At 45.9% G+C, this 18,676-nt stretch overlaps 1 protein-coding gene and 1 long non-coding RNA gene across 3 annotated transcripts in view; one reads left to right on the forward strand and one right to left on the reverse strand.

The window, feature by feature from the left end:
- The window catches only part of TCF7L1 (transcription factor 7 like 1), a 161,662-nt gene extending 153,277 nt beyond the window's left edge, over positions 1-8,385 (reverse strand). The window contains exons 1-4 of one of the 2 annotated variants that reach the window (XM_087436494.1): positions 7,744-8,363; positions 7,598-7,661; positions 7,227-7,354; positions 3,038-3,181 (exon numbers count right to left, since the gene is read on the reverse strand). In XM_087436494.1, coding sequence (XP_087292620.1) covers positions 3,038-3,181; positions 7,227-7,354; positions 7,598-7,661; positions 7,744-7,992 — 585 coding nt within the window. In that variant the 5' untranslated portion in view covers positions 7,993-8,363. Of the gene's footprint in view, positions 1-3,037; positions 3,182-7,226; positions 7,355-7,597; positions 7,662-7,743 lie in introns of both variants that reach the window. The other variant, XM_014792724.2, reaches the window with a different exon arrangement.
- Positions 6,588-18,676, forward strand: part of LOC147915900 (uncharacterized) — an 80,417-nt gene continuing 68,328 nt past the window's right edge. The window contains exon 1 of the long non-coding RNA XR_015553610.1: positions 6,588-7,218. This is a non-coding gene — a long non-coding RNA (uncharacterized LOC147915900). The remainder of the gene's footprint in view (positions 7,219-18,676) is intronic.

An 18,676-nucleotide genomic window follows, 5' to 3' on the forward strand; every position in this document is an offset into this window, starting at 1 on the left:
AAAGCATGGGACATATAAAAACCTCCTCCAAAAGTACATTATTAGATTAGCCAGTTTGGGGCTAAGTTTTTCTACATGCTTTTAAGCAGTCAGTCCTTTCCCATCCCCAATTACTTATCACATCCCAGTACCTGCCCCTGACTGCAAAGGAGTATATTTTGATTCCCATCTCCATCCCCATTCGAAATCAGCCAGCTCCAGACAAGAAAAAACAGGAAAATTTCTCCAAGTGGGTCATATCTTTCAATCAATACACAAACGTTTCATTATTTAACATGTTGCTAAAGGTTCCCAACATTTTCAGCTTTATAATGGGGTGCAGACGAAAGGCCTGTAGTCTCCCTACAACAAAATTCCAGGACCCCCACCCCAGCCAACCTGCCCTTGGTTTTACTGAGAATCTCAAAGCCATCTAGCCATCCAATGCACTCCCCACTCAATTTCTGTCAACTCCATCTCTGCATTTTTCTACATCTCCATCTTTAACTCTTGAGCTAGTCTGCAAAATTGGGAGAACACCTACTGTCGAGCATCATCCATCAATGAAGGAAGAAGACTGCCTTCTTCCCAGTGTTCTCAGTCTCATCTCTTCTTCCTCCTATCTTCTCCCCTATTCATCTTGCACCCTACCCTCCTGCCCCTACAAACAAGCTCCCACTCCAGCATCCTAAATATACTCTCTCCAAAGCCTGCAGCTCTTCCCTTCCCACCTCTTGCCACAGCCAATTGTCTTAAACAGGTTGTCCGGAGTCTGGTTTCCCAACATCTTCCAGGTTATGGGACACAGGAAGTGAAATGTGTAAGACACACAGGGGTAGAGAGAGGAGGCTGCTCGCAACTGCGGGTCTGGGGTTCTGGCTGAAGAGTGAGGGATGGGCCACACCCTGGGACCAGGCCACAGCACAGCGCCTTGGCACCAACTGGGAAGCCCTAAGCTAGTGTCTCTGCCTCCTTATCTTTATCATCACCACTTGCCTGGAATACTTCTCTCCATGGGCACCAATAACTTCCTAAGCTGAATTCCCAAAGCTCCTCTTGACCCCTCAATCTTCTCGTCCCCTCTGTGTGGCATCTGACACTGAGGACATCTCTTTTCTCTCCCTCCAGCTTCCATGTGGCCACAGTACCTAAGCTCTCCTCCTACCTTGGCAAGTGCCCCTTTCCATCCTCCTTCAGTGACTTCTCTACTCTGAGAATCTTCTCCCTTCCTTCTCTTGCTCCCTGCATCATCTAGTTGCTAGAGTTTCCACTATCCCCTCAATATCCCTTCAAATCCAATGTGTCTTCAATGAAACTCAGCAATTCCTCCAAGTGAGAGCCTCTCACAGACCACGGGGGCTCTGTTATTGCCAAAATATTCAGTGAGCATCTGTCCAACACTGGGCAAGCAAGAACAGTAGGCCAGGGCCCCTCCTGCAAGTCATTCCTCAGGTCACCCAGGCTCTGACACCAGGAGTTACCTGTGACATCAGCCACTTTCTGCCTCCAGTACCACCCTTCTCCACAAATTCAAGCAACCATCCCAGCCTCTCCCATCCTTCCCTTCCTTTCCTTTTGGGTGCTCTTAAGCCCTTTTCACCTCATCCTTGGACTCCTGTGAGTCTCCTAAGCATTCTAGCTCCTTCCAGGACACTATTATCCTTTTTAAGCACATGTACAAGTCACATCACTTCCCAGCATAACTTTTGATGGTTCTCTGTTGCTTGTTGAATGCAACTAGATTCCTTCACTGGCATTCAAGGCCTGGCCCCTTATCCTTCCAGGCAAAAGGAATAACTTGCATTACCCCAAATAGCCCCAAACTTTTCCTCCCTCCATGCCTTTGCTCTCCCCATGCTGGCTTCTACCTCAAGATGGGGGTGGAGGAGGACCTCCACTTTTCATTCTAAATACTTCTGTACTGTTTAAAGTTTTTATAATTAACAAAAATTACTTCGAATTAAAGAATGACTGAGTTTCAGGGGCTAGTTTAAAACAACTTCCTTGGGCCGGCCCCGTGGCTTAGTGGTTAAGTGCGCGCGCTCCGCTGCTGGCAGCCCAGATTTGGATCCCCGGCGCGCACCGACGCACCGCTTCTCCGGCCATGCTGAGGCCGCATTCCACATACAGCAACTAGAAGGATGTGCAGCTATGACATACAACTATCTACTGGGGCTTTGGGGGGAAAAATAAATAAATAAATAAAATTATAAAAAATAAATAAATAAAACAACTTCCTCTATCCACTTTCCTTGATCACGCCAGCCCAAAACAATTTTTCTATTCTCTTTATTCTGAAAATTCTTCTCTGGACTTGACTGACTCTTAACATAGATTTTCTTTTATAATGGTTTGTGCTAACGTTACTTCTCCCTAACTCAATTTTTAAGTCCTTTAGGACAAAGCTGAGTCTAATCCATCCTATCTCCCACAGTCCCTTAGCCATTGCCCATGATAGGTCATCAATAAATATCAGATGAGGTCAAGGAGTTACAACTTAATCTTAAGGATGCCAATCTGAATTTCCCCAGTGTAGCAAGTAAAAGTTGACTCTAAATTGGAATATAGGGGGCCAGCCCGGCGGTGTAGTAGTTAAGTTTGTGCACTCCACTTTAGCAGCTAGGGGTTCGTGGGTTTGGATCTCAGGTGCGGACCTACACATCGTTCATCAAGCCATGCTGTGGTGGTGTCCCATATACAAAATAGAGGAAGATTGGCACAGATGTTAGCTCAGGGACAATCTTCCTCGCACATACACAAAAATAATAAAGTGTTTGCCTTTAAAAAAAATAAAAAAATAATAAATTGAAATATAAGTAGGATCTTTGCATTATAGATTTCCCAATGAGTTAATCATCTAAATTCTTTCTTATGCCACAGTTTTTTTGGCTGGAACGCTCTACGTTAAAGGTTAGATTTGCATGTGCGTACGCACGCTAGCCTACTTTTTCCTCATGAATCCCTAGAAGTGAGATCAATCCCTAGAAGAATGAGACCAATCTATAACTTTCCAAAATTATAACAAAGCAAGTAGGTGTTCCCTGCTAGATCCACTCACCCAAAGAAAAAAGACTGACAGGGTTCGATTCCTTCCACAGAGTTTGTCACCAACTGTCACCCAGCAATCCAAGTGCCAAAACTTCAGCAACGCAGGCAGGGCCCTCGAAAAAGCTTGTTCCATGTGAAAAGCCCTCATTAAACCCTGAGTTATATTTAGAAAAAAATGGAACAGAAGTTATATTTAGATGAAATGGCTTAAAAGAATTTTACCAAAAGCAGCATGTTTATACTGATCTTCCAAAAGAAAAGGTTTTACTGAACTTTTACATACAACTGTTAAAAACAGAAAACTTCTTGACATGTACACAAAGATCTCTGCTAGGGTTTCTTTGTGTCAGGAAGAAAATAGGAGCTCCCAGGATATGGGCAAGACTGCCCAAGGGAAGCAGTGGAATAGGAAGGGCTTAAAAACGAGCACATATTTGGAGAACAGAACAATTTCATAAAGAAATGTGAGTTGAGATGGTCTGAGAAAGGTGCGGGCAACTGGTGCCTGAACTGCACAAGAGTAGCTCTTCAAGTTATAAACTGGACACAAAAACTAGAGATTTCCTCAGCAACTCTACCTGGATGTGTTCTTTTCCAAAACGTCATTAGCCTTCAAATTGTGGTCACAGACTACTCTCTATCACTTTGTAGCTAGCTTGATGAACCACAGTCAACATTTTTTTTTGGCTCTCATTAGTCAAACTATTTTTGACATCCACTTTCTTCTGTGTTGACTTACATTTTCCTAACAACATTCTAGTCAACAGCGCTGAGGTGGTTTAGTAAACTTGTGAAGCCTTTTCATGACTGAATGTATAATTTCGGGGTGACTATTTGAAGGAGTGAAAGATGGTTTGTGGCAGTCATTCCACTCTTCATAGGCCACAGGGTCCCCAGGGCTCCAGATGAGAATGAATTACAGCTTGGAGGCTTGGCACACGGCCCAGGTTAAGGGGATTTCTTCTCTAAAGAGCCTCAGGAAGAGGCCACTTCCCAGCCTCCCAGCCAAACCAGAGTGGAGGGCAAAGGTAATGCATGGGGAGGAGGTGGCCAGGTTACAGGACTGGCCAGCCCCTAGTTGTCCCAGCAGGAATTATGCCAGTGGGTGAGGGTGTTGCAGTCCTCCTGCTTGCTATTCCTAGAGTCAATTAACACCCTGAAAACACTCCAGCCAATCCCCACTTTTTCTTCGGGCTTGGTATCTCCAGAAAGTGTTAGAGCAGCAGAGAACTGAGGACACCCAATTTTTTGTGTGTGTGTGTGAGGAAGATCAGCCCTGAGCTAACATCCATGCTAGTCCTCCTCTTTTTGCTGAGGAAGACCGGCTCTGAGCTAACATCTGTTGCCAATCCTCCTGCTTTTCTTTTTTCCACCCCCCAAAGCCCCAGTAGATAGTTGTCTGTCATAGCTGCACATCCTTCTAGTTGCTGTATGTGGGACGCGGCCTCAGCATGGCCTGACAAGCGATGCGTCGGTGTGCGCCAGGGATCCAAACCCGGGCTGCCAGTAGCGGAGCGCGCACTTAACTGCTAAGCCACCGGGCCAGCCCCAGGGCACCCAATTTTAAACCACTTATAGGCCTTAGAGCAGCAAAGCCTAAGGCTGCGAAATTTAGAGGGGAAACCAAAAAAGACCCAGGATGCCAAAAGAGAGAGCAGATCATATATTCCAGGTACCTCTCTCCCTTCCTCCACTCCGTATCTATCTACATTCATTTTACCAGGCTGGGACGCCAACAGAGGGCCACTTTGTCTGCACCTATAGTTTGTGTCAATCACATTAATATAATCATCTAGAGGAAAAGCATCACCTTAACCCTATAGTCCAGACAATCAAATGCTTAAGTGTTTCTTCACTTGCTTTCCTAACAGCCCATGGTGCCCAAGGATAGGGTCAAATTAGCAGGTTCTACTGAGCTGATCTAACCACAGGAAACTTCCCCAGTACATCAATGAACTTTGTGACCAGGCAGGCCTAAACACGATGATAGGCACATAAGGGGCACAGAAACAATAGGAGAACTGACCTGACTTCTGCAAGGGCAATTCACCAGGGAGACTAGATGTAGGTATAAGAGTGGGACAGGATATACTGAGTCCCTTAGGAAAGGTCAACAGCATGAGGGTGTGTGTCCTTGGAGGAGGCTCAAAAGGAGGATGGTGACATGGGCCAGGGCAGGGAACAGCTGCAGGGATGAGCAGGGATAGTCACGCATGCAGAGAAGAAAGGTCGGCTTCCCCAAGACAGGCTCCAAAAATCCCAGAGGCTTGTTTTTAGTGACCAGGAATCCCCACTACCAGCAAGAATCAGCCTTTGGAAGTTCTTAGGTAAAAGAACATGTAAGATGGTAGAAGGAAGTAAGGGACTGATAAACAAACTGAAAATCTGTCCCACTGGGCTCTTCCTCAGGGGGCAGTACATGAAGACAGGCAGTTGGCAGAGTCACCATTCGAAGAGGAAGAATCAAAATGCCCTAGTGAGAAATGGGTAGCTGGAAGGAATAGCCTGCTTGAGGGAAATAGTTGGTCATAATGGGGACATTTCTTGTGACTTTATCTGCACCAGGACTTAGATCAATTCTGACTGACAGAGGTTAATGCCTCCCAGACTCTTTCCAGACACCTAAAGGTAAAATGGAAAACTGGGTCTTTAGTAGCGTAACCCTCTCACATACACAAAGTTACAGAAACGCTACCAAAACTTTCAGAATGGAGCTACATCTGCAGACATGGAAGGGAATCAGGGGAAATCTGAACAAAGCTACTGCAGCTTGTTTTGCTCAACTTTTACTAGCACCTTTTTTCTTTTAATCTGAACGAGAAAAAGCAACAGCCAGATGCCCATATCCAGTTTATATTCAGGACTTCCTGGGATGCTCCAAAGTAGGGCCAAAGCTGCAGGGTCTTCCCGGCTTGAAAGGTGAGGGCTGTGTAGTGCCACACCCCTCTCGGTTGGTCAGAGCCCCCACATTCCAGCTGGCCAGGAGAGCACCCACCACTGAACCCACAGCAGACGCCTCCGCTCTCCACCGACCTTTGTACCATGACAGCAGGGATCGCATTCAGCACCGAGGGTGTCTCAGGCGGCCTTTAATTATGACCATTATTTAACGGTAACTTAAGCCCAAAATGAGCTCGTCGGGGCCCGCTCGTAAGACGCCAACACCTCCTGCCCCGGAATCAGGAAAGAACTGGCGAGCACTGGAAGGTGGGCGGGAAGCAAAGAGAACGACTACCGCGCGCGTGCTGCCCAAGCAGCAGGGCGCAAGAGCCTGGCACACAGTAGGCAAGCGCTCACCCAAGACCTGCCATAGGCCCTAACACCTGGGCAGGGGGCCCTGGGGTGGGGTGGTGGCTCGGGGAACACAACAGCCTCGCCAGCCCCGGGCTGCGCCCCTCGCGACGCGGGGGGCGGGAGTTTAGAGCCAGGGAGGGGGCGATGGAATCCGCCCTCATTTGCACGTCGTCTGGGGCCGGGTCAATTTGCTTAATCACGGCTCTAAATGCCAGCGCGCAGCACACAATGCGCGCCCATTAACAGGTTTAAAGTGTCGCAGCGCTCGCTTTAAATGAGAAAAGCCGGCAATAAAGGGGGAAAAAGCCAAGTTCCTCAACTTGCAGAATGCCTCGGGTCGCCTTCGAAATCATCTCGGCGAGTTTCAAATCCCGAGCTCCACAGAAATGCAGAGGCTCCCGCGCGAGGGCTGGGGGTGGGAAAGGGGGATGTGAATAACCCGCCACGAATACTGGGTTTCTTAGGAACCAACTCGCAGCCGCCCAGTGAAACTGGAGTCGTGGGGCAACGTCGCCAACCCAGCTCCCCCGGCCCATTGCCCAACTGCCAGGGAAAGCTGACCGATTTCCAGGAAGGAAAGCAAGACCCCCCCAGAAGCCGGCACAAATCCAAGTTTTCCTTTAGCGAGAGCAAAGAATTTTGCTGGCCAAGGAAGACCCCAGAAGTGGACCCCAAAGCCTCTCCCGAGCAAAAGAGAAGGATTTAAAGTAACTTCACTTTCATCCACGCACTGGCCAGCGCAGCCTAACACTCGGCCGCCAGAAAATAGTTCAGCTCCGCAAACAAGTTCTGCCCAGGATACTCACGGGACGGCCCCATCCCCCACCCCATCGTCGAGTCCGGGGGCGCATCCAGCGGGCCCCGGCCTTCTGTCCTCCCTGGCGCGCGGCCCGACAGGTACTCACCGTGCGCGCTCCTCCGGGAGACAGGGGTCCGTTGGGGAGGTACGGGCTGCTCAGGTCCGGGATCATCAGGAACGGGTACCCAGGGTAGGGGGGGCCTTTAAAGAACGCGCCGTCCTGGGGCCTTCTCACTGCGGGCAAGACCAAGGCAGGGATGAGACCCGGGCCCCGGGACAGCAAACACAGCAGGGGACCCGAGGCGGGAACCGGGGACCCGAGCGCCCCCCCCCCGCGCGCGCCCCCGGACGGCTGCGGCCGAGAGGGGCGGAGAGCAGGGGCACGGCCACTGGGGCGAGAAGACCCGTGGGCGGCCTGAGCCCAGGCCCGGAGCGCAGCGGGGCCCGGGAGTGGGGGCTGCCCGGGCCCGCACGTACCTTCGGCGAAATAGTCCCGCGGCTTCTGGAAAGCGTCCCGGGCGGGCTGCGGGCGCCTCTCCGCCTGCGGAGGAGACACAAAGGCGATGGCGGGTGAGCGAGCGCCGGGCCGGGGTCCCTCGGGGGCGGCCGCGGAGCCTCCTTACCTCGGAGTCCGAGCTGCTGCTCTGGTTCTCCGACTCGTTGACCAGGGACGACTTGACCTCGTCCAGGTCCCGCTGCGCCGAGGCGCTGTCGCTGCTCGGCTCCTGCTCCTCGCCCCCCTCGTCCTGGAAGGGGATCAGCTCGTCGTTCGCCCCGAGGTCGTCCCCTCCGCCGCCCGCCCCGGCGCCCGAGCCGCCGCCGCCGCCACCCCCGCCGCCGCCTCCGCCGCCGCCGCCGCCGAGCTGGGGCATGGTGGGGCCGCGGGCCGGGGCCGCCGCTCCCGGAGCCCCTCGCCACCCGCACCCGGCCGGGCCCGGCGCCCCTCCCTCCCGCTCGCCCGCCCGCTCCGCTCGCCGCCGCGGCGGCCGCCGCAACAAAGTTTGACAGGGCGTGGCCCGGCGGGAAGCGGGGCCGGCGCGGCCGGGCCGGGGCGGGGGCGGCTCGGCTCGGGCCCCTCCGGCAGCGCCGAGCCCAGGGCTCCCCAGCTCGCCGCCGCCGCCGCCTGCTCCGCCGGGGCGTCCCAGCGCCTGGCCCGCCGGGGAGGGGCGAGCGGGGAAGGAAGGAGGGACCGCCAGGCTGGGCAGGGGGGCCGGAGGGGAGGAGCCCCGGCTGCAAGCTGACACCCGCGCGCCTCGCGGAACCCGGAGAGCTCCAGCGCGCACACACACTCACATTCACACTCGCAGACCGCTCACTCACACCTTCCGGGGGCTGCGCCTCCCCGCAGCGTGCACCACCCTCACCCCCAGACTCGCCCTCGCCCTCTCCCCAGCGCCGCACCCCGCACTCGCGGCGACCCTCCCCCCACTCTCCCGAGAACTGCTGGAGTCCTGCCCCCACCGCTAGGCATCACCTAACTTTCTTCCAAGAAGCCCCAGAACTCCACACCGGTTCCACACCCCCTCCCACCGTATCTGAGCTCTGGCGGGCGGCACTGCCCCCTGCGGGAAGGCTTCGGACATACAGACAGGCCGGGGACACTGGAGTTTCTCGGAGCGCGGGATCCAGCCGGGCCTGGTAGCCCTCGTTGGATGCACAGGCCAGAGGATTAGGGAAATTTATGGCCCCCGGGAATATGACCGGCAGCCTTCCGCTCCTCCTTCCTGTGGAGTTCCAACGTGCCCCGCGCCCTAGTGCGGATTTTTGACCCTGTTCAGGTGTCCAGAGTCACCCTCCGCTGAAATCCCAAAGATCACCTTAAACTCCTAATTCCGGACTAGATCCTTAATGGAATAACTAATGGTCTTGGGTTCAAAACCTTAATCGAATAACTCATGGTCTTGGGTTCAAAAAGGATTTGGATTTGGTTCGTTGCAAAGGAAAACTGTCCGCCCAGTGACCTCTGAAGCTGTTCACAAAACTGCCTCGGTAGCCAATGAGCATATGAAAAATACCCAACCAGCCTCATGCCTAAAGAAATGCCTGGTATGCTCATATTAAGATGGCATATCTCTCCAAATTTGAGAAAGTGGATCTTGTGTCATCCACAGTGGGGAACTATTGGTGAGATCATCCCTTTTAAAAGCAGATTGGAAGGCAGTATGGGAATACCTAAAACTATCTTTTTATTTATCTATTTTTTCCCCCAAAGCCCCAGTAGATAGTTGTATGTCATAGCTGCACATCCTTCTAGTTGCTGTATGTGGGACTCTGCCTCAGCGTGGCCGGAGAAGCGGTGCGTCTGTGTGCGCCTGGGACTGAACCTGGGACCTAACCTAGGCCGGAGCAGCGGAGCCCGCGCACTTAACCGCTAAGCCACCTGGCCGGCCCCATACGTCTTTTCCTGAGGAAGACTGGCCCTGAGCTAACATCCGTGCCCATCTTCCTCTACTTTATATGGGATGCTGCCCCAGCATGGCTCCACAAGCAGTGCGTTGGTGCGCGCCCAGGATCCGAACCGGGGAACCCCAGGCTGCCACAGCCAAGCGTGTGCACCTAACCGCTTGCGCCACTGGCCGGCCCCCTAAAACTATCTTAAACACAACCAGCAGAGGAGTATTCTCCAGCGATCCCCCCCACGTAGGGACAAAGTCACAGAGACAAGGAAGTACAAAGCAGCAGGGAGCTTGGTAAAATGAGTTCTGGGTCTTTCTTACAGTGATACTACCAGCAACCAGCTCACCAGAATGAGGCCCCTGAACATGTGGATCCCAGAATGATTTGGGAGAAATAACCTTAAATGAAAGACAGTATATGGCTCTCACTCTTTCATTTTTCTTTTTTAAAATTACATACATGTATTTGTTTCTGCATAGAAAAATGTCTGAGAAGATGCACATCAAATTATTATTAGTAAATATTTCTGAGAGAAGGGATAGGCGGGAGGAGGACAGTTTTGTTTTCTACTGTCTACGTATTTTATTGTTTACAATAAGTAGATATGCCTTTTCTGTTTCTGACACAATTAATACATGAATACAGCCTCATAAAACTTTTTCAAACAATATAGATATATCTTGAGTAGTATCTTGAGTAAAAAGTAGAAGTTCCTCTTTCCCCCCTTCCCACACCTCCTTCCAGTTAACCGCTGTTACTAGTTTGGTGTACATCCTTCCAGGTATTTTCCTAGGCAGCTATGTACACAGGTAAGCACATATACAAATATTTAGATTTACTTTCACATAAATAGAATTGTACTGTTCATATTATTGCATAATATTTCATTTTTATAAGTTTTTCAAAGTCAGAACGTTTTTCCCGTGGTCCGTAAACATATGAAAAACCTATTGTATTGGTTTCCCATGGTTGCTGTAACAAATCACCTCAAACTTGGTGGCTTAAAACACCAGATATGCATTCTCTCGCTGTTCTGGAGGCCAGAAGTCCAAATGAGTTTCACTAAATCAAAATCAAGGTGTTGGCAGGGCCATATTCCCTCTGAGGCTCTAGGGAGAGTATACTCCTTGCTTCTTTTTTTTTTTTTTTTTGTGTGTGTGTGTGAGGAAGATCGGCCCTGAGCTAACATCTGCCAATCCTCCTCTTTTTGCTGAGGAAGACTGGCCCTGGGCTAACATCCATGCCCATCTTCCTCTACTTTATATGGGACGCAGCCACAGCATGGCTCGACAAGCAGTGGGTCAGTGTGCACCCAGGATCTGAACCAGTGAACCCAGGGCTGCTGCAGCGGAGGAGCGTGTGCACCTAACTGCTTGTGCCACCAGGCCTGCCCTACTCCTTGCTTCTTCCAGCTTCTGGTAGCTGCTGGCGTTCCTTGAGATCACATCACTCCAATTTCTGCCTCTGTGGTTACCTTGCCTTCTCCTTTATGTCAAATCTCTTTCTGCCTGCTTCTTATAAGGAAGGCACTTGAGATGTCATTTTGGGCCCACCCAGGTCATCTTGAATAATCTCCCTACTCAAGATCCTTAACTTAATCACATGTGCAAAGGCTCCTTTTCCTTATAAAGTAACATTCACAGGTTCCAGGGATTAGTACATGGACTTATCTTTGGGAAAGAGCTATTATCAGTCTACCACACCTATCATCCTCGAAGAAATGCAAATTGAAACAGCACAGAGGTACCATTTTTTATCTATCAGATTGGCAAAGATAGAAAAGAGTAGTGGGCCGGCCCTGTGGCTTGGTGGTTAAGTGCGCGCGCTGCAATGCTGGTGGCCCGGGTTCGGATCCCGGGTGCGCATCGAGGCACCACTTCTCCGTCCATCCTGAGGCCGAGTCCCACATACAGCAACTAGAAGGATGTGCAGCTATGACATACAACTATCTACTGGGGCTTTGGGGGGAAAAAATTAAATAAATAAAATCTTTTAAAAAAAAAAGAAAAGAGTAGCAACACTTGGCATTGGTTGTGCTGAGAAACATACAGCTGCTGCGTATGCTATTGTGTAACATTTCTGAAGCGAAGTTTGGCAATACCTATGAAAAAAGCTTTAAAAGTGTAAATTCTTTGACTCATCTATGCACTTTATACTAAGGAAATAACCAGGTACACAAGTGAACCTAAAGAAGTGTGTTCATCCCAGAGAAAATCTGGAAACAATCTCATTGTCCCCAAATAGGGACTTGTTAAATAAAATCATGGTGCATTCATCCAATGGAATGCTGTGACATTGTGCAAATATGTTTGTCAATGTGGAAAGAGGCTCATGATAGTGAGAGAAAGTAGCAGATTAAAATTAATATATATAGACTGCTGCTTCCCATTATAATGGAGTATTGATGTCAGATTGACTTTTCCATCAAGAACAACTATAAATGCTGGAAAAAACACCAAAATAAAATATCAGCGGGGCCGGCCCCGTGGCTTAGCGGTTAAGTGTGTGCGCTCTGCTACTGGCAGCGCGGGTTCGGATCCGGGCGGGCACCGACGCACTGCTTGTCCAGCCATGCTGAGGCGGTGTCCCACATACAGCAACTAGAAAGATGTGCAACTATGACATACAACTATCTACTGGGGCCTTGGGGAGAAAAAGGGAAAAATGGAGGAGGATTGGCAATAGATGTTAGCTCAGGGCCAGTCTTCCTCAGCAAAAAGAGAAGGATTGGCATGGATGTTAGCTCAGGGCTGATCTTCCTGACCCAAAAAGAAGAAAAAACGTTTAAAAAAAAAAAATAAAACATCAGCAACAAAACCCAGCTGATCTGAAGGCATCAGGCCTTCAACTAAATCGTCCAGGACTTAAGGAGTCAAGATACCAAAGAGAAGGGAAGTTCATTGAAGTGAATTTGTATTTACTGCTGTTTTATCCCCTCAGAGCATTTGGTGATGTGCAGCATCAGGCATAGAGGCCAAAAAAGCAAATGTCTAGAGCAGGCAAACCATAGCCTACTGCCTGTTTTTTGTAGGGCCTGTAAGACATGAATGTTTTTAACATTTTTAAATGGTTCCCACTTCAAAATCAAAGAAGGATAATAGTTTATGACATGAAAATTATATGAAATTCAAATTTCAGTGTTGATAAATAAAGTTTTATTAGAACATAACCATACGCATTAGTTGACATATTGCCTATGGCTGCTTTCACACTATAATGTCAAAGTTTAGTAGTAGCAACAAAGACTGTGTGTGGTGCTCTCATTACTTCATACTGATGCTCACTACACTACAGATTGTAGTGATGCAGTGTTTCAAGTGCCATATATATCACTATACCATGACATTTTATTTTATTTTCTTATTATCAGATGCATACCGTAATGTCAGAACAAGAAAAGAAAAGTGGACTATGAATGTTGTGCTTTTAAAGCGTAATGGAGTGTGGATTATTTTATTATCAAATTAGATGGTAATGCATTTTGTTTATTATGCAACAACACTGGCTATACCAAAAGAATATATGTCAACATTAAATGATTAAGCACTCATCACAATTTTCCCAACTGAGAGGAAAGGAACAGTCAGAAAAATTAGAAAATTGAAAACAGAATATCTTATCATAGAAAAATTTCTTCATAAAGTAAGTTTCCTAGACAATTATTTGTTAGTCAAGCAGAGAAAGCTATTTACTGATGGTGAGTTAATTAAATTGTGTTTGATTACAGTAGCCCCAAAAGAGTATCTAAAGAAAATAAACTTCTGTATGACTATTAGCCTTTTAGTATTGCTTAAAGAGTTGAGGACATTGGGAACAACATCAGTAGTCAATCAGAAAACAAACCAAATGATTTCAAGTGGTTTTCCGTGGCTCTTGATGAATTGACATATGTTGACAATATTATTCAGTTATTGTTAATTCACAGAGTCAATGACAAATTTGAAGTGACTACCTTCTTGAATAGTCTGTGTGGAATAGCTACAAGCAAGAATATTTTCAAAGAAGTTGAGAAAACACTAATTCAGTACAATCTGAAGTGGAACCTGCTAAGATGTATTACAATTGATAGAGATAAAAATATGTGTGGCCGAAAAAGGCAGACTTGGACAAATTTACAAAGCTTGTGGAAAAGCAAGGTCTGTGGTGTTCATTATATTATTCACCAGCAAGTACTTTGCAGAAAATATTTGAATCTATTAACGTATTATTGAACCAGTAGTGTTGATGGTGAACTTGATTCACTCTTGTGGACTTAACCATCATCACTTTTGTGAATTTTTATCAGAAATAGAAGCTGAATATCCTGACTTGCCCTACCATACACCAGTTTAATGGCTTAGCAGTGGTAAAGTTTTATTGTGAGTTTTTGAGCTCAGGACTGAAATTGACATTTTTCTAAACAAGAACAACTGCTCTCAAGCACTATTATCAAAGTCATACACTTGCTTGTAGCTTTTGCTGCAGACTTGATAATGTCACTTAATGAATTAACCTAAAATTAAAAAGCAAAAAAAGCCCTTATATGTGAAACTTACACTGTGGTAAAGTAATCTTGATGACAAGTAATGTTGTTTGAATCGCAAGTACTGTTGAGTACTTTCCATGCTCTCAGAAGTTAAAACAAGAAGTGAGATCTGCATTTCCACATAAATTTGCAATGGATATGACATCATAAGTACAAGCAGCAAAGGAAAAAGTAAATAAACTGAACATCACCAAAATTAAAATTTTTGTGCTTCAAAGGATACCATCAAGAAAGTGAAAAGACAATCCAGAGAATGGGAGGAAATTTTTACATATTGTTTACATGATAATGGACTTGTACCTAGAATATATAAAGAACTGTTACAACTCAATAATAAGCAGATAAATAACCCAATTTAAAAAGTGGCAAAGGATCTGAATAGACTTTTTTCCAAAGCAGATAAACAAATGGCCAATAAACATGTGAAAAGTTATTCAACATTATTATCTATCAGAGACAGGCAAATCAAAACCACAATGTGATACCACTTCACATCCACTAGGATGGCTATTAAAAAGAGAGATAATAACAAGTGTTGGTGAGAATGTGGAGAAATTGGAACCCTCATACACTGCTGGTGGCAATGTAAAATGACCCACCCACTTTAGGAAACAGTGTGGCAGTTCATCATGTGGTTAAAATGGAGTTACCATACGATGCAGCAATTCCACTTCTAGGTATATATCCAAGAGAGTTGAAAACATATGTCTTGGGCCGGCCCTGTGGCTTAGCGGTTAAGTGCGTGTGCTCTGCTACTGGCGGCCTGGGTTCGGATCCCGGGCACGCACCGATGCACTGCTTCTCCGGCCATGCCCCACACACAGCAACTAGAAGGACGTGCAACTATGACATACAACTATCTACTGGGGCTTTGGGGATAAAAAGGAGGAGGATTGGCAATAAATGTTAGCTCAGAGCCGGTCTTCCTCAGCAAAAAGAGGAGGATTAGCACGGATGTTAGCTCAGGGCTGATCTTCCTCACAAAAAAAAAAGAAAAGAAAAGAAAGAAAACATATGTCTACACATGTCTAGTGTAACAATCACAGGAAGAAGACAAAGGTCATGAGAGCCATATTACAATTCTGCCTATCACAGTCAGTAGAAAATATCCCACAATGAAATACAGAGAGATAAAAAAGAAGAAGAACCAAAAGAGTGTATAAGAGACATGTGAACACAGTAAAAATGTCTAATTTACATTTAGTTAGAATCCAGAAAAAGGGAGAGAAAATGGGGCAGAAGTAGTACCTGAAGAGATTCCAGCTGGGAATTTTTCAGCATTGACTAAAAACATCAAGACTCAGATTCAAGAAGTTCTACAGACGCCAGGAAGATAAAAACAAACAAAACAAAACAAAAACACAACCTTACACATCATAGTCAAACTGCTGAAATCCAAAGACAAAAAGGAAACCTTACAAACAACCAGAGAAAAAAGAATCACAATAAGAATTTTGGCTAACTTTTCAAGGGAAACAATGGAAGCCAGAAAGCAATGGAATGGCATCTGTCGGTGTTGAGAAAACAAGTGCCAAACTGGAATATGATATTCAGTGAACATGAAGGCTGAAATGAAGATGAAGGCAAAATAAAGGCAACTGCAGACAAACAAAAACTCAGAATTTACTTCCAGCAGACCTCTTCTGGAAGGAACATTAGGAGAGTTCTTTAGGCAGGAGGAGAATGATCCCAGGTAAGAACCTAGTAAAACAGGAGGTAATGAAGGGCACCAGAGTAGCTGAATATATGGGTAAGTATAGATGATTATTGATTGTTTGAAACAGTAATCTAGATTTTTTTATGGTTTAAAATATATGTAGAATTAAAATACATGACAACAATAGCACAAAAGGCAAAAAGGGAATAATGAAATTAAACTGCACTAGAGTTATCTGAGAAAGGGTAAAAGTACTGTGTCAAGGTATGCTGTAATATGTCAAGGATGCATATTGTCATCTCTAAGATAACACTCACAGAATAATTAAATAATGTATTACTAACAAACTAAGGAGCAAGAAAGAAAAAAATTAAAGAACAAATGGCACAAGTAAAAACATTAAGATGATAGATTAAAATCAATGTATCAGCAATTATTTTAAATGTATTTTGTTTAAATATTCCAAATTTAAAGATAAGATTCTAGATTGTATTTTTTATTTTTATTTATTTATTTAATTTTATTTTATTTATTTTTCCCCCAAAACCCCAGTAGATAGTTGTATGTCATAGCTGCACATCCTTCTAGCTGCTGTATGTGGGACGTGGCCTCAGCATGGCCAGAGAGGCAGTGCGTTGGTGTGCACCCGGGATCCGAACCTGGGCCGCCAGCAGCGGAGCGCGCACACTTAACCACTAAGCCACGGGGCTGGCCCTAGATTGTATTTTTTAAAAGCTGCTATATGGTGCTTACAAAAGCTACACCTGTAACAAGAGGATACATTGATTTGAAAGTAAAAGAATGGAATAAGATTAACATGAAAACACTAACCTAAAGAAAGCTGGTTCATTATACTAAGATTAGACAAAGTAGACTTTAAAACAATAGTATTACTACAGATAGAAGAGACATTTCATAATCATAAAAGAGGAAGACATAATAATTCAAAATTTGTATTTATCTAATAACAAACCTTCAAAATATAGGCAGAAAAAAAGAGAACTAAAAGGAGAAATAGACAAAACTACAAACATAGCTGGCAATTTTAACATACTTCCTTCGGTAACTGATAGAACAAGCCACAAAAAGTCACTAAGGATGTAGAAGACTTCAACAATACAATTAACAAGCTTGACTGCAGAATCTACATGCTTTTTAGGTGCACATGGAAATTGCAAAGAATTGCCATACAGAGTATGTTCCTTAACCAGGGTGGAGATAGCTAAAAAACAATTTAAAAGAGGAAAAAGGGTCTGGCCCTAAGTCCTAGTGAGTGAGTTCCGCATGCTCTGCTTTGGTGGTCCGGGGTCCGCAGGTTCGGATCCCAGTTATGGACCTACACTACTCATCAAGCCATGCTGTGGCGGCAACCCACATACAAAATAGAGGAAGATTGGCACAGATGTTAGCTCAGGGCCAGTCTTCCCCAGGAAAAAAAAAAAAGGAAAAAAAATTTGCAAATCTCCAAATGTTTGGAAATTAGGCTATATATGTGTGTGTGTGTGTGTGTGTGTGTGTGTGTGTGTATATATATTTGTGTGTGTGAGAAAGATTGGCCCTGAGCTAACATCTGTTTCCAATCTTCCTTTCTTTTGCTGAGCAAGACTGGCCCTGAGCTAACATCTGTGCCCATCTTCCTCTATTTTGTATGTGGGACACTGCCACAGCATGGCTTGATGTGTGGTGCATAGGTCCGCACCCGGGGTTCCCAAAACGCAAACCCCAGGCTGCTGCAGCAGAGTGCACAAACTTAACCACTATGCCACTGGGCCAGCCGTAGGCAATATATTTTTAAAGAGAGAAGGGATACTTTAGTAATGACAGGGGAACATCAGACATTAAACATATAATATTTGAAAAGCAAAAAGATATTATGACCAACTATGCTAATAAATTTGGAAATTTAAAAGAATGGAGAAATTCCTTGAAAAACTCAACTTACCAAAACTGACATAAGAACTAAAAAATCTGAATAGTTCTATTACTATTAAAGAAGTGGAAGCCATAATTTAAAATTTTCCCACAATATATGCTCCAAGCCCAGATGGCTTCACTAATTCTTTCAAACTTTTACGGAAAAAATAACACGATCTGCTTTGGGTTGAATTGTGTCCCCCCAAAAAGATCTGTTGAAGTCCTAACCCCCAGTATTTCAGAATGTGACCTCATTTGGAAACAGAGTCGTTGCAGATGTAATTAGTTCCAGATGAGGTCATATTGGAGTAGAATGGGCCCCTAATTCAATAAGACTTGAGTCCTTATTATAAGAAGATAGACATATGAAGACACAGAAACAGAGAATGCCATGTGAAGATGGAGGCAGAGATTGGACTGATGTACTTACAAACCAAGGATTTCTGGCCATTACTGGAAGTTAGGAGAGAGGTGTATTACTCAGGGTTCCCCAGACAAACAGAACTAATAGGAATAATAGATAGATATAGATAGATGTGATAGATAGATAGATGATAGATAGATAGATAGATAGATAGATGATAGATAGATAGATAGGTGATAGATAGATAGATGATAGATAGATAGATAGATAGATAGATAGATAGATAGATAGATACATAGGTACATAGATACATAGGTACATAGATACATAGACACATAGATTAGAGAGGGAGAGAGATTGGTTGATTATGAGGAATTGGGTCATGTGATTATGGGAGCTGAGAAGTCCCAGATCTGCCATCTACAAGCTGGAGCTTCAGGAAAGCCAGTGGTGCAATTCCAACCTGAGTCTGAAAGCTCGAGAAGCAGGGGAGGTGATGTTATAAGTTCCAGTCCAAGGGCAGGAGAAGACCAATATCCTAGCTCAAGCACGTAGGCTGGAAGGGAACAAATCCTCCTTTCCTCTGATTTTTGTTCTATTCAGGCCCTCAGTGGATTGGAATATGCCCACCCATGTTGGGGAGGGCAGTCTACTTTACTGAGTCCACCAATTAAAAAGCTAATCTCATCTAGAAACACC

The sequence above is a fragment of the Ceratotherium simum genome, chromosome 11, assembly GCF_057802395.1.
Source record: "Ceratotherium simum simum isolate JZ-2026a chromosome 11, ASM5780239v1, whole genome shotgun sequence".
In the NCBI taxonomy this organism is placed as follows: domain Eukaryota; kingdom Metazoa; phylum Chordata; class Mammalia; order Perissodactyla; family Rhinocerotidae; genus Ceratotherium; species Ceratotherium simum.